This window comes from Megascapheus bottae, chromosome 1 (genome assembly GCF_031878675.1).
Source record: "Megascapheus bottae isolate mThoBot1 chromosome 1, mThoBot2.hap1, whole genome shotgun sequence".
Lineage (NCBI taxonomy): Eukaryota > Metazoa > Chordata > Mammalia > Rodentia > Geomyidae > Megascapheus > Megascapheus bottae.
The window spans coordinates 93,346,095-93,363,048 of NC_143509.1; the positions used below are offsets into that span (position 1 = coordinate 93,346,095).

At 37.8% G+C, this 16,954-nt stretch overlaps 1 protein-coding gene across 1 annotated transcript in view; it reads right to left on the reverse strand.

Annotated features, from left to right (window-relative positions):
- Positions 1-3,493: 3,493 nt before the first annotated feature.
- The window catches only part of Cyyr1 (cysteine and tyrosine rich 1), a 71,656-nt gene continuing 58,195 nt past the window's right edge, over positions 3,494-16,954 (reverse strand). The window contains exons 3-4 of the mRNA XM_090348336.1: positions 11,785-11,942; positions 3,494-8,170 (exon numbers count right to left, since the gene is read on the reverse strand). Coding sequence (XP_090204462.1) covers positions 8,037-8,170; positions 11,785-11,942 — 292 coding nt within the window. The 3' untranslated portion in view covers positions 3,494-8,036. The remainder of the gene's footprint in view (positions 8,171-11,784; positions 11,943-16,954) is intronic.

Below are 16,954 nucleotides of genomic sequence, written 5' to 3' on the forward strand. Positions count from 1 at the left end.
ATGAATGAGTTTTCATTTAGAAAGCAAGAGCTGAACACTGTATATTTAATCCTTTGGATCTGCTTTTGAGTCACTTTCTCCTCACCAGGATGATACATAAGCTGTGTGGTAATCAAGACATTGACACAAAGCTACAGAGAGAGAATCAGATCAATTGTTATCTTTGAATTTTGTCAAAAAAAATCCACTTTTAGGGCCAGAGAGATGGGGCTAGTTCTCAATCATTTATCAACTATGGACTAATATGACTCAGGAAACACACACATACACACACACACACACACACACACACACACACACACACACACACACACGAAGTTTGTGCCTGGGTGAGAGAATGAGAAGCAGAGTGGAGGGAGCAGAGACTGTGGACAATTTCTTAACTAGTTATTCCTCCTGTGCTCAGAGAAGGAAAATCTTCCTAACACAGTTGTCTGCACTTCTGCACATCATCTTGGATTTACTGTCTTTCCTTTTTTGGCAAAGGTATTCAGGACTTGGTGAGGTAGCAACTTGATCCATTGAGCACTCATCTGGAAAGCTGTCTTAGAATTCTTTTCTTAATAGAGATGAACTATCTTGGAACAAAGTTGAAACAAAGGTTAGCACTGGGACTCTTTTGGAACTTGTGTATAGAGGCCTGGGCTCTATGTGCTCTCCTCTCTTTCCTGCCAAGTACAAAGTACAGCTCATAAATAAAGTCTGCGAGAAACCCTGCCCCTCTGTGTTAGCTGCCAGTGTTCCTTAGTAATGCAGACTTACCAATTTCTCATGGCCTTTGAATGTGGCCAACTTGTCCCTAGTTCTGTCAGCTCAATAAAAGCAGTTTGATTCACAGCTAGGCCTCTCAGCCTTGGGATCTCTTTAGCTGTTGAGTTGGTTTGTTCTTGTTAGAGAGGGATCATTATTTTCTCTAAGTAATGACCCTAGGAGAATGAGAGATTTTAAGACATATCCTTGCTGTGGTATGCTGATGGCTAAGATGATTCTTCCTGAATCCTCCAGCTTTTGGTTTCTGGGCCCTTGACAGACCTCTTGTTTTGGTTTGGGTGGTACTAGGGCTTGAACTGAAGCCTTTGTACGCACTCCACAAGTGCTTTGCCAATTGTTCCATTGCCCCAACTCTATATTTCTAGCTATTTTTCAGATAGAGCCTGGTATTATTGTCTGGGGTCAGCCTTGGATCTTGATCTCGTCCCACCTCTGACTCCTGCTGCTGGGATTGCTGGAGTATACCACTATGCCCACGCTGTTCTGTGAGGTCAGATCAGATCTTTTGCTTGGCTGGCTCTTGAACCATAGACTTCTTGTCTCTCTCTGCCTGCTGATTGGAAATGTGACCAACTATTCCCAATCTCCTCCCTTGTTTTGCATGGACTGAACCTGGTACCTACGTTCTAAGCAAGAGATGCAGTAAGAGTGACAATGATGACAGTTAAAGTGACAGGATGTTAATTTCAAGATTAAATCTCAAATGTCTGTGACTCTCATTTTGCAAGTGCTCTGTGTTTTCACATTTCTCTCTGAGTCTCTGGCTCTGCTCTCTTGCTTGCTCTGGAGAAGCACATTGTCATGGTCTGAGTTCCTTATGGACAGTCCATAGGGTAAGAAACCGAAGGTGGCCTCTGGCCGATAGTCAGCAAGCAAATAAGTTTCTTAGTCCAAACACCTTCAAGGAATTGAGTCCTGACAAGGAGAATGTGTCGGGGAGAGCTGGGAACAGCTTTCCTCAAATTATACACTGAGATGACTGCTTCCTGAGGGTGAACCCAGCTAAGTTATGCCTATAGAGAATCCCAGATAATTAATATTATTTTAAGCCACAAAATTTTGAGGCATTTTGGTGTACAATCATGGACAGTTATTACCTGTGGTAAAGGATGGAGGAAGGATTAGGGGTAAAGGACAAAGCCTGGAAATAGAATATGAATGTGTATATGTGTATCTGAACCACTAACTTTAATAAGGTCTTTATGACAGATGATCTACTTGCATTTTTCACAGTCATTGAAGCCAATTGGCCAGGGTGGAATTCCTCTCCTATGTGGAAGCATGGGCTATTAGAGAAATGTTGTTATTTGGTCCAGAAAAGGTTCTAAGATGACTAAAGTGCACTGGGTCCTTTCTTGGGCTTTAGAATGGAAAATGGTTTCCTTGTCACCTTTCCTTCTCCAAAGGTTCTGACTGTCTGGACTGAAGCACACTACACCCTGGGCCTGTACCACAAAAGCACTGAACTCACACAGCTCAGCCTGCCTTGTTGCAGCCTGGGTTTGTAGTGAAATAATAAACATTGCTTATTCCCAGCAGTTCTGATTGAGAATCTGACCATCCTGAAAAGCCTGCATGGTGATTAGCAAAGTGTGGCTTTAGTATGTGCGTATTAGGTTATGACCATAAAATTAAAATGACAGCATTCATAGCTCCATTATTTGCTAAGCTTGATATCTCATCTGATGGGAATCCGATCGATCTTACCTCCCCTACAACAAAGAGTTGGCAAAATAGGTTTGGTTAGGTGAAGGCAAGGTGGTAGTTGAGAGGATGTGTGGTGGATCCTGATCCCTTCGGTGTTGGCTCAGGGTAATGAAGAACAGTTAGGTACATTCAGCACTGCTCCTCAGGAAGCTGGGGGAGCTCCTGCATGCTCCTGTGGTGGCTTCTAGAGCAGAGCTGGGAGCTGTGGGATTGGTCAAATCTTAAGAACAGGCCCAGGCTGTCTGTCCATCTCAATCACCAGATCCAAGGTTTGACTTGTACCATTTTGCAGCAATGTCCTTAGCCCAGCTGTGGTAGGAGGTGAGATGCACCTCTGGCTGGTCATGGCTGCTCCTGAAGGGTGAGGTATATGATCACAGCAATGGCTTCCTCATACTTAACTGGCAAAGCCCATAGAGTGATGGTGATGATAACTGGTGTGATTTCTGCTAGTTCATAATTTATAGAGAGTTTTATAGAGCAACACTCTCTGGTCGGGCTGTCACCAGCCACACCAGACTGTCCATTTCTTGAAATAGGGTTAGTGTGACAGAAGAACGTAAATGCTCATTTAATTTCATTTCAATTATGGTAAACTAAAATGATCATCTATAAGCAGTCTTGGATAGCACCATTCTAGAAGCAATTTTCATCATAGTGCTCTTTTGTTGAATCTTTGCCTCATACCCGCAGAACATTTTTCCTTGTTAGACTTTATATTTAAACTTTTGCATCTACCCATCCAATTGTCTTTCAAATCTCATGATCCCATTACATTGTTTACACTTTTAAGAGTGGAAAGTTAAGTCTTAGAGAAACTTCAGTACCCTCCCTCAAATAATACAGACAGGAAGCAAAATTCAAAGTAAAGATTATGAGTGTTGAAAGGTATTCCAGTTTCCTGTATGGAAAATAAAGCTACGTGAACTGGATTGGGGGTAGAATAAGAATGGATACAGACTAATTATAATAAAAATATATGAAAAAAGCCATAAAAAAGAATGGATACAGACTATTAAAACATAACCCTTCTTCTAAGGGTTTATTTTATTTTCTTGCTTAATGTAAGTAGTTTGGCTACAACAAATATGTTAGTTTAAAAATAATCATAATTCAAGCTTTCATATATATTATTTCCCCTCCCTCACCAAGGCATCACTTATAAAAAAAACAGAGGAATTAAAAAATATCCCTTATGTGCACATTTGTGTAACTCTAACAGTAAATAGTAGCAATATGTGGTATGCCTGTTGGGAGGCTACAAACAACTAAGAGAAATGATAGGGACCAAAATGGCTCCTCTGTGTGTATAAGATTTAAGAACTCAGGAGGAACAGTATTCATGGGTGGCGAACATACTGGTAATTCTCTCCATTTTTCTTAAGTAATACGTGGTATTTTGCCAGTCAATAGTCTCAAAACCACAGTGCTCTGGGTACTTTGAATGCCTGAATCTGGTCGCATATGCAGAAAAGCATTATATTATGACACATAAACTCTGAACACTTTGCTAAAAACTTTCTGTAACTTGGGGAGACACACTTACTAGAATAGACTGAAAGTCGTCAATGCTCTTTATCTTAATAAGTAAGAAAGTTATTCGTGCCTGAATAAGGAGCAAGTCATACAAAACAATTTTTAGCCTTTAGATCTCAGGGTAAAAAAAATCTGTGGTAAATCAGATCATTGTATTTCTAGTGTAGACATTTGACAGCAAAGGAAACCACTTAAATTAACTAGCTTTCTACCTCTGAGTAAATATTAAAAATAAAACTCACCACCTCACTATTGTTTCCTAACTTTAATTAAAATATTATCTAACTATAGACACTACTATAATTTGACCTTAGGAAATCCTATTGCTTTGTTAAGCAAAATACTTGGTCTTATTCTGGAATTTAATTGAATTATAGTGATTGAATGCTCTTGGTTTAATTGTAAAATGACAAAAAATTATGTTGTTAAGTATGTAAGGTTTAAACAAATAAAGGGAGCCACATAAAAAGACAAATGTTAAGGTCACTTGCAACAAAATAGACATTCAAGTTACATGTAAAATGTTTTTACATCTAAAAAGAGGCACTTCATCATATTTTCATTTTAGCAAAAGGCAACAATGATTCTTATGCCATCCTGTATCTTTAACAATATAACTTTGCAAAAGAAGAAATTATTAAGGTTTTAAAAAATATAAAATTGTCTCAGTTACATTTGAATAGAATTCCATAGAAGGGAATCCATATTTTATTTTCCTTATCATTTTATAGTTTGTTATATCTCATCTTCATTTTCTGAGATTTCACTACGTAGCATAAAATCCATGGGAATAACTGGTTACTTAATATTCTGCTTTAAAGTGAAGTATTTGTTGCCTCTGGCACCTGGAATTATTTTCCTCCACAGTTAGAATAACCTTTGTCATAATCCACTGAATAAATCCAGAGGAATTGTAGGAAGCAGATGGTAGCATGGTAGAATCTTGGTTTCCAGGGTCTGTGGAGTTCCTTTGATCCTATTTTTAATTTTCAATTTCAGTAAATAAGATTCAACTGTTATTTTTAGTCTCTGAGATATAAAATTCACTTCACATGTACTTAAACTATGAGCAGAACTATCTAGCATTGGATTTAGATACCCTTCTAGACCAATTCTTTACTAGATACTCAGATACTGTTTTGAAGTTTTGATAACAGAGAACCTCACAAAACAATTTATTCAATAAGAAAACTCCACTTGCTTTTTGTTCAAATGTAGCTATAGCTGGGATATACTGCAGATTCATTTCTAGACCGCTGCCATAAAGCAAATAATGCAATAAATCGAATCACACAAACGATTTTCCATCCAGTGCCCATTAAAGTCATGTTTACATTATACTGTGGTCTATTAAGCTTGAACTAGCATTATGTCTATAAAACTATGTACATCCCTTAATTAAAAAACAGTTTATTGCTAAAATATGTTAATGCCCAATGGGTCATAATCCTTTTTTTTGGTACTGGAGGGTATGCATTCAGTGCTACTGACTGACAGCCACTAAGAGATTCAGGGCAGTGGTTGCTGAAGGTTGAGGGGGTCATGGCAATTTCTTAAAATAAGCCAGCCATGATGCATATGTCAACCCTTCTGCTCATGAAAGCTCTCTCCAGAGCCTGAGGGGCTGTTGCAGAGATTTTCATCCACAGTGGAATGAACATCTTTCAAGATTGTGATCCATCTTCTCAGGCCCTGATGCTGTTTTCTCTGATAGTCAAAACCTTTGTTGATCATTTATACAATATCCACAACATTATCCTGAGGAATGGATTTCATCTCTAAACACAACTTTTCTCATTAGTAAGAAATAACGTTTTATCCCCTCCATTTATGCTGTGCCAGCAGAATATTTTCAAGCCCCACTTCTAATTTGCGTTCTTTTGCCATTTCTAATCCATCTGTAGCTACTTCCTCCACTGAAGTCTTAAACCATGTAGGAAGCCTGGGATCAATGTCTCTTGCATGATCAACCACAGAAGAGCTGGAACCAATCTGATCCAAATCCCTGTTAATTTGACACTTTGGCCTCCTCTCATAAATCACGACTGATCTAAACAGCAATCTAGAATTTTGAATACTTTTCAAGAAGTTTTCCATTTACCTTTTCTAGATCCACGAGAAGAGTCAATTTCTATGGTAACAATGGCCCTACAAAACGTCTCTTGAATAATAAGACTTGAAGGTAAAAGTCACTCTACCTGCGGGCCCCAGCAGGAATGCTGGATTAGCATCCATGACGTAGCCTTCATGTTCTTATGCATCTCCCATGGCACTCTAGGTGATCATTTGCATTATTCATCAACACTAATAGTTTGAAAACATTATTTTGCTGTCTGGCGAGTAGATTTACAACAATTCTTGAAGACATTAGGAGTTTTGAATGGTAAATAACATTGAGCATTGGCTTCAGTGTAAAGTTACTGTATGTATTAGTTTCAAACAAGACAGCCAGTCTGTTCTCTGAGGCTTTGAGGCCAGGAAGATGTCTCTCTAACTGTGAAAGTCCTAGCTGGCATAATCTTCTCATAGAGTGCTGTTTTATCTACATTGAAAGTCTGCCATGCAGCACAGCCACCTCCACCAGTGATATTAGCTAGATCTGAAACATTTGCTGCAGCTTCTCACCAGAGGCCTCTGCTTCATTTTGCACTTTTATGTGACAGAGAGGACTTATTTCCTTAAAGCTCACAATCCAGGCTCTGCTGCCTTCTCTTTGCTGTGTCCCCAACTCTTCATGTTGTTGACGATGGTTAGAGCTTCCACTGGATTAGGTTTTGGAGTACAGAGATGTGGCTGGTTTGAGCTTCTATCCAGATTAAAGCTTTCTTCATAGAGGCAATGATACTGATTCTCTTTCTTATCATTTGGGTGTTCCCTGGAGAGACTTTTCTCCATTTTCTGTAAGAACTGTCCTTTTGTGTTCACAACTTGGATTATTATTTGATATAGGAGGTATGTATTTTAGTCTACCTTGGTTGCTGGCAGGTCAGCCTCACTGAGATGAATCTTGTCTAGCTTTTGACTTGAAGGAGAGCTGTGTGATTCTTCCTCTCACTTGAACAACATAGAGTTATGAGCTGGCCAAATATCCATATTGTTGCATGACAGGTAATAAGGAGACCCAAGAAGAAGGGAGGGAGATTGGAGACATCTCGTCAGTGGAGCAGTGAGAATGCACACATTTATCAAATCTATTAAGCTTATTGTAGTCTATGGACATGACTCATGGCAACCCAACTCAAATGCAAAAGTGACATTAAGAACACCACACCCCTAGCAGGTCAGTGTAACAGATGCAATAACTAGGCTTAAGTCTGAAAAATCATGAGTATTCCTACATTGTGAAACAAGGACATGAAGTGAGCATGTGCTTTTGCAAAAATGGCACAGATAGACTCACTCCACAAAGGATTACCACAAACATCCAGTTGGTTAAAACAAAAAGCAATATCTGAAAAGTGCAATAATGCAAAGTGCAATAAAGGAGGTATGCCTATACTAAAACCCAAATTCCCCAGTAACTACACCCAGAGAGCCTAAAGCTGTGCCAGGCACACAGCAGACTATGAGGTACTCAGGATTCACTTCTTGGTGAATGAAATAATGAACAAGTTTAGGTTTGACGTTTAAAGCTACAGAAAATAAAGCTGCTTCTTTATATGGGACACGCAATGCTCCATGCCCCATTTCTGTCTTCTCTGTTCCAGAATCAAGACTGAAACGTCCTTCAGCTCCTCCTTAAACAACAGGCTGATCAGATGGTCTGTCAATTTCATGATCCTTCCCCTGGATGTACTTAAGTAGATCAATAGATCTCTCAATATGTAATCCCATAGAACCAGGCACAGGTGCTGCAAGCGGTGTCAGCTCTGAGTAGGATGGAAACGCAGTGTTTTATAACGTGGCATTCCATCAGAGCTGTGCTCTGACCTCTTGAAGTATTCCAATGGCAATCATTTTCTGCATGATTCCGAGGTGAGGTGTTTTATTCCAGGCAAGACCACCGATTAATCCGAGGGGGATTATTTTCTTGAACTTCCAGGATAAGGAGGGGGTGGAGAACGCTGTACTGAAGCCTGTGGCGTTGGGGAGTATGGAGGAGGCAAGTCCATACAGTATTCCATCTCACGGTCATAAGTGTAGGGGGGTGGAGCCCCTAAAAAGCGACGGAGAAAATGATTAACCATTTAGCAAATATCTGCACAACTGTTTCGTTTAGACCATTGATCTGTCTGAACACTTTAGCAGGATGCATAATATTTTTCTGCAAAACAAAATGAACCCTAGGATATGGAAACAAGAGGTTTGTCTTTGTGATTGTGGTTCTTAATGTACTATGTTATTTCTTTTCTTTTTTTACCCCCTATGGTTAATCTCGTATTGTTCCTGTATCTGACTTTGTGACCTGGTATATTGTATATATCTTTATTTGTTTATTTGAAATAAGGAAGGGAAGAGGGGATAACAAGATGATTGGGAGGGGTAGGGGGTAGGAAACAGGAACAAAAACCAGAGAAGGGATATCAAGGTGAGATTAGTAATGCGCCCACTACTTTAATGAATGTAACTATAATCCCTCTATGCATTACTCCGACAATAAAATAAGAAAAAATATTACTTTCAGTAGATGAATAGATCAAGAAAATGTAGTATATATACACTATAGAATTCTATGCTTCCATCAGAAAGAATGGCATCACCCCATTCATAAGGAAATAGAGAGACTTAGAAAAAAATCATATTAAATGTTGTAAGTCAGACCCAAAGAAACATAGACTTCATGGTTTCCTTTGTTTGTAATAATTGGTATATGTCTAGGAGAGTCCTAGAAGAGGAATACACTAGCTCAACAGCTATGTACATATGACCATGTAAGATGATGCTAAGCAAAATGAACTTCTGAGTCTTTCAGACACATCTACCTCAAGAGAAAGTTTATTCTACTTTCTAATTCTTGTTATACCTGTGGTCTTTCTTGCCTATGTAAGGCTAAAACTTCCTGAAGTAGAGTCTGAAGAAAGTGAAATGATTTCACTTCTAAACCACAGACTTTGTAATAGGCTGGACTAAATCCAGAAGTCACATTTCTCACAAAATAGTTGAGCTATGATTTGGGATCTTTTCCCAGACAATTAATTATTTTGGAAAACAACTTCCTCTGGAATCCCGCCCCCCCCTGCACCAATCAAAATGAACAAACAAGAAAAGGAAACTTCTGCCATAGAAGAGTAAGGGTTGCCTTTAACTCAATGTCCGGAATTGTGATCCTTTGTTTTCCCCAAATTACTATTCTTTTTAATGTCTACATCCATCACATTCCTCAGTTAATAAGAACATTCTTCACCTAGGATATTTTTTCTATATTGGGATTTAGGCTCTAAGCTACTAGACTGAATATTTCATATCTGAAGTTATCTTAACTTCAGAGTAACATACTCACAAGTATATGATATCCATTTGTCCCTTTTGAGTATTATTCATTTGATCCTTGGGCTGAGACTTTATCTGGTTTCTCCAAAGTATTATTACTCAATTTTCCCTCCTATTACTGATGAGTCTTTTTAAAAATTGAAGTGCATAGAGGGGTTACAGTTACATTTACCAAATAGTAGGTGCATTACTTCTCACATATTGATTACCCTTTCAACACTTTACAACTTGAAAATATTAGGTCACCATCCATCCTTTCTCTTTTTAATAATTTAATTGACATTTTCTAGGGGTATTAAATTGATGATTTTCCTAACTCTTCATTTCCCTTCTAATATATCCTTTAGCATTCTAACAATCTTCCACGACCAAATCTCCCATTCCGTTTCTGACTATCATTTCTCATTGAGGACCTCAAAAATACCCATCAGATCTCAATTTTCTTGATGGTATTGAAACTCCTTATTTTCTTTTGTTAGTCTTTGCCAAGACTTCTGTCATTGATTTAGTATACGATTCCTTTAGCTTTAGAAATGTCAGCCTGCCCTGTTTTCAAATCAGGGTTAATTTATTTCATTTGTTTACCTAGAAGTTCTGGAAAATGCTGGAGATGTGCAACTTGACATATAATTCTTTTTATACTGGCCATTTTCCTAATAGTCATAATTGAAAAGGACACCTGTTCATTCTAACCAACACCACAGGAAAAGGAGGTTAATTTTGAAAGGTTACAGCCTCAAAAGGGGTGGACTGCAAAGCACAATGACATTCAGTCCTCTGCAGAGCACAGCAATAATTTCTGCAGGCTCCACTGAGCACTTCTACTTCACGAGAAGATAGCCTAAGCTATGCTCTCCTTTCTGCAGCTTTAGACTGTGGAGCTTCATAATGCAGTGAGTTGGGTTGTCATCTCAATTTTCACAAGGTCAATTAATTAGTGCCAGTAAAAGTCTTTGTATTTCCACAGAAGAAGGGTGCTCAACAGCAGTCAATACTATTATGTGTCATTTCCTGATCTTTCAAGTGAAAGCTTAATTACTGACTTTGAGCAGAAAATGAGAAGTAATCAAGGACATTATCTTATTCTAGATTTCATTTAAAAATTTTATTTTTGCAGCAAAAATGTTTCCAGCATAGAGTTCCTAATGTTTACTGCAGTATTCCCTTTCCAGTATAGTCCATTTACTGCAAAAATGTCACATTGTGTGTTCTCTCTCTATAAGCAGTGGCATTATGAAGTCTGAAAACAATGTTTGTGGGCATGAAAAAGCAACCTCAAATATCAGGAAACATATGACTTCACATGAAATTAGAAATAAATGTATTCTCTTTCTCTATTGATTTCCTTATATCTTCATCTTAATATCTTTATGCCAACTATAACAATATTCTTGGCAAATTATGAATATTTAAAACTCAAATACATTTTATTTTTGGCAGTTCTGATATTTGAAGATAGGAGTTTGGACCTTTACGACAAAGGTCTTTCATTTAAAGCATGCTTCTAGCCCTTTTTGTTCTAACTTATTTTTAGTGAAGGTCTTGCCTTGGCTCCCATGCCCTCTTGAAATTTGTTCTCCCAAGTTAAAGCAACTAGAGAAAAAACTCAAAGTGGAGGGAATACTTAGGGAATTTTTAAAAATAGGGCACATTGTATGCAGAAGACACATTCCTCTATTTTTATAGGGACTGAGAGGACATGTATATGGATGAGAAATTGCTTACTAAGATGTTCATATCTAAAACTTGCTTTTTTGTATGTCACATCAGACATCTATACATAGTTTGACATAGCCCTATGGAAATCACAGAAGCAAAATATAGTAGTTTGCTTATGAAATCTGATGTGTTCAATACATTTACTCAGCAAATGATTAATATGCTATCTGCTTTTTGTCTAGTATTTTGTATTATGTGAAAGCATTCTATTTTTTTTTGTTTAATGAGGACATACAAAAACTTTCTTCAATACTTTTTCCCAGATATGTACATCCATTGCCTCAGATGCTAGTTTATTGAGGTATATTTTCTCTATTCTTGCTGTCAGAGAGATCACTGGTAGATAGGGTTAGAGGGTATAAATTGTTTATGATAACTCTGGATCACTGGCAAGTCAGTGTGACAACCATTGAGAATATGACTGTGCTCAATACAAGATAGATTTTCTGACTTGGATCCTTACTTTATTCAAAGTAACAGTGCAATGTACATTTTCTTTGAAATGCCCTGGAAAATTAGAGAGTGTCTCCATGTGAGTCCTTAATGTTTCCTCCTGTCTCTAAGGAGTAGTGCCTGACTAATGAGCCTGGCCATTTTTCAGGAATAGGAAGCGTAGCTCACCAGGACAGGAGGAGATGGCATTGATGTGAGTGGTTCTGATGACGCCTACCCGGGGCCCCCTGTTGTTCTTCATGCACATGCAGATACAGATGGCAATTCCTGCAATGACTCCCAGAATGAACACGATTCCAAAGACGATGCCTGCGATTGCTGTGCCCCTAAAGGGTAAAAAGTACACATACACATACATACATATATAAATATGTATATATACATATATAAAATATATACATGGAGATATGAAGAATATATAAACATTTTTCAATATTTCAATTATAGCTCTAAGACTTCACCTCAAGTATCTCATTATAAATGTTCTTAAGGATACAAGGAGAAAAAAAATTAAAGGAGATTCATTTGAATCAGCCAAGCAAATGGCCATTTGTGGTTTAAAAGCTAAAAAAGGAAAAGTTGGAATCACTGAGGTTGTCCTTTCCTAACATGGATGAACAATCTGTCATTCAGGTTATTGTTTAAGAAACCTGTGTGCATTTATACAAGGAACAATCCTGAAATTATGATAATAATTTTAAAACCTAACAACAAAAATCCACTAATCATTAAAAATACATTAGATAAATTAAAATAATTACCATAAATTAAAATAATGTACCATCTTGATGCATAATGAGCAGCACTGATTTATCTATTTAACATAGAGTACATGTTTAAATAAAAACATGATAAATGACAAGATATTCAACATAGTTTTGCAGTTTTTGATTAAAACGCTATGTAATAATACATTTTTCCCTACAAAACAAAAGAAACCAAATCAAACATCATATTAATTTTATCCACAAGCAATATAATAAGGAAATATTCTATTAAGTTCCAGAGCAATGTCAACAAAATCTCATTTGTACTCATGTTAATAGTTTCCTCCAGAAAACTTTAGCTTATGCAACAGAACCATAAATAGAAAAAAAAACAGTCTGAGTTTATAAGCTCCCCAAATGACTTCCTATTATACTTGCTTGATTTCTAATTTAGTTATCATGTTCTTCAGCTTTCTGTTTTTATTAAAAACCATATTGGAAGTAATTCAAATTCTAAGGAGGGATGTTTTATTTTGGCTATGGCTTTAGAGACCTCAGTCAAGTGTGCTTCAGTCATCTGTTACCTTCCAGCCTATGGTAGGCAGCATGAAAAAGTAGGACTGCATAGTTGACCTGCTCACCTCATGGCAACCAGGAAGCCAAGCCAGAGGAGAAGGAAGATCAACATCCTCTTCAAGGACTTGCTCCCTGTGACTTGATGGCCTTCCACTAAGTTCCACCTTGTAACTGCTCTTCCACTTTCCAGTAGTGACAGTAGTGACAGACTAGAGGCTTAGCTCTCCATACATGGGCTTTGGGGATGTGCTAATCCCCATGGTAGCAGCTGTGGATGGAGTTCTGAGGCAGAGTACACTATTTCTGAGGAATCTGAATATATTGCTCACTGTCATCTGGAATCTGGCACTGCTGCACAGGAATTTCATGGTGTTTTAATTACTTGTCTCTGTGTGATGTCAGTTCTTTCTTTCCTTTCTTCCTAAAAAGCCTTGGTATTTTCTTTTTATCCCTAGTATTCAGAAGTTTCTTAATACCCCTACATTTTATGGAACATTATTTTGCCAGACCTAGAGGGTTCTTCATTTCTGGTGACTTGTGTTTTGTTTTCAAGACTGTTACACAGATTAATAATTTCCTCTCCATCATTTAACTGAGCATCTCTTCCTTCTAAACTTCCTTACTTGCCTCTCTAACCCTTTTGTCTTATGTATGTGACTACTTTCTTAGGTATTTCATTGAATTAAGAGTCTGACACTCTACTGAACTTGTACAATTCACACACACACACACACACACACACACACACACACACACAGTAATGATTTTTAACTACTTGAACTATACTTCCAGTGGCACCCTTCCCCACCACTGCCTTTTCTTTTGTCTGGGTATTGTAAGCTTTCTTGTAGCTTCCATATAGCTGGAATTCTAGGCACTTCACTACAGTCTGCTTGTTTTCTGATATTGGGGTCTAGTTAACTTCCCGTCAGTCTGGCTTTGAACCGTGACTCTCCTGAGCAGTGGAAACCAGGCATGCACCACTATGTTCAGGTCAGCCATCTTATTTTTAATTTTCAGCTTCTCTAATTTGCCCTGCTTCTCTGATTTGCTTTTGCTTCTCTAATTTGCCCTCCACTTGCCCACTCTTCACTTAAAAAATAGTGTCCTGTTTTAATTTGGGGGATACAGTCTCTTTTCTTAAACTTTAAAGGAACTAGTGATCTATTCTTTAAACTCATTTCATTCTGTGGATTTCCTTTAGCCTGTCTAGGTTGTTTTATTATCGACTGTTTCAATCTCTTTCATGTTTGTTTTTTCCTGAAAATGTCTAGAAACCCTTGCTTGATCCCCAGTGTGGCTTAGAGATGGTTTAAGTGTATTCTCAGAATTTCATTATTTCAAAGCTTGGTCACAAGCAAGGCAAAATGAAGAGGTAGTGAGTATGACCTTTCAGAGGTAGAGCCCAATAGGTGGTGGTAGGTTCTTGGAGAAATGTCCTTGAAAGGAATTAACATAGTTCTCTGAACTGTGTTTGCTCTCTGGATTCCTGTCTTGTTACAGGACTTCTCACACAAGCTCCTGTGGTGTGATCATGCTATGATGCAGTGAGGTGGCTCTTACCCAAGGTGATGCTATGCTATTTGGACTTTTAGATGCTAAATCTATGATATAAACAAACTTGTTTCCTTTATAAACTGCATAGTATTTTCCAGTATTTTCTTACAGTAATGCAAAACCAGAATAATGTAGCCTATTTTTTAAAAAGACATTTTAAATAGCTCTCTTTGAAAGCCCAGTTTATGTGAAAATTCCATAGGGTTGGATTTTTCTCCCCAAAAAGTTTCTCTTATTTCATACTTGGGAAATGTGAGCCTGACTGTTGGTATATTGAACCACAGACTTTTTGATGGAAAAGATGACTTTTCCTCAATCCTCAAGCTTTCGCCTCTGAGACATAGCTGTTTGCATTGCCTGCCACAGTGCTCCTCCAGGTTCAAAAGCATTATCCCAGAAGCCAAATCATCATCCCAGCTGCAGCTGGAGAGCCTGACAAAAGCTGCTCAGCCTCTCTGTGCCCGTGTTTCTCCACTTGTTAAATGACAGCTTGGTGTTTATGGGACTGTCTCACCAAATTTCTGGTCAAAAGTTTTACATTCAGAGACTTGCTTGCAAGATAAGCAAGTTGTTATGCTTGGTGCTCTCTGAACATCTGTCTGCTTTCTTCTAGGGCAGAACCATGACCTCTCTTCTCAAACTAATGTGTCTTACATCACAGGCATTGTCAGATCATTTGGAAAAAGACTGGGTGTAGTACATACTATGATACTACCAAAGGCAGCTGGCAGCCTCCTGATATATTTATATTTCTATCCAAATATTTGGAATATTAATACTCTTGGGTTGCAGACCATCTTATGAGAAGCTCCAGGTTCTCTCAAGTCTAGCCTTGCCACCAAATGACTCCTCTCTGTACTTCAATTTTGAAATTCTGAAGTCTCAAAAAAAATTCTGTAAAGTTGAAAGCACAGATAAAGGCGTTTGAATCAGTATTTGTATTTCCCAAGGGCATTTTCTCTCTCAGGTTTTTTCTCACTCCCTAAAAAAAATGTATGTCATCAAGAATTATAATAAACTTCTTTATGATATTTCCACTGGAAATTTTTACTTTGCTACTAAATTATGAGGGCAGAATGTGTGTAAGACATTTGTGTGTGCTGCTATCAGTAACTGAGGCGTCTAGTAGTTCAATAAATAAATCTCTTTGATGGAGAGATTTTTTAAAGGAGATAATTTGAAGTTTGAAAATGAAAAGTTACAGAAAAACCTTTATATTGCAATTTTCAGGCCAAAATAAATTGGAAGGCTTAATCAATGACCTAATCATTTAGTCATAGAGTTTCCAAGATATGTGTGCAGGAAGCTGTTAAGAAATAAAATTGAGGCATATTTATATTAGTTAGTTATTTTTAACAAAGCAAGGTAGAAAATTAGTCACATTTTGTTTCCTTGTTAGCAAATCCAACAAGTGTCAGATTTTAAGGTCAGTAATAAGTTTCAACTAATGTTTAAACCTAGCATTTCCTACAAGTGATTTTTTTCTCCAGTTATACAACACAGTCCATACAATTTTGCAGACGTGAGCAAGATGAGTGAAGTGATCGTAGACTAGATTTAAGTAGATGCAGCCACTGTATACACACTTCCTACCTTCAATATCTACAGGCTTCCTAGTTGTTTCTAGGTATAGGATTCTCATTTATATTGCACAGAACAACATTTGCAGTAACCTTGCTAAAACTTCCCAGTGAGTTCATAACTTTAACTTGATATGGCATTACCTGATATGGTATTTTCTATATTCTATTATCATGTCTGTATATCAAAAAATGAAAGTATTAACAGAGACTACAATAATTTCTATTGAAAGTATGCTTTTTTTTTTGAAAAAATTTGATTTTGGAGCCTTTCTTTCTTTATTTTTCCTATACCTGGGGCTTGAACCCAGAGTCTGGGTACTGTCCTTGGGCTTTTGCAAGGCTTCAGCTCTACCACTTGAGCAACAGCGCCATTTCTGGCTTTTTTTCTGTGTGTGTGGTACTGAGGTCTCGAACACAGGGTTCTGTGCATGCTAGGTGAGCACTCTACTGTGAGGCCCTGAAAGTATGCATTTTTCCCTTTTAGCTCTGATTCCTGAGAGCATATGAGACTTAAGTGATTGTCTCTGATTATGAAAATACAAAGCTAATCTGATTTTTCCTTCCACTGGCTTCGGGATTAAGAGGTGTTTTTTTGTTGTTGTTGTTTTGTTTTTGGCAGTCCTGGGACTTGGACCCTAGGCTTGGGTGCTGTCCCTGAGAAATTCAGCTCCAGGTTACTGCCCTACCCCTTAAGCTACAGCGCCACCTGTTTTCTAGTGATTAATTGTAGATAAGAGTCTCTTGGGCTTTAGTGCCTGAGTTGGCTTTGAAACAGAATCCTCAGATCTCAGCCTCCTGAGTAGCTAAGATGACAGGCATAAACTACCATGCCCAGCTAGGATGAAGAGTTTTGAACGACCAGGCAGAGGAGCATATGCCATTCAATGCTTAGAATTTAACTCTTTAATAAGACTC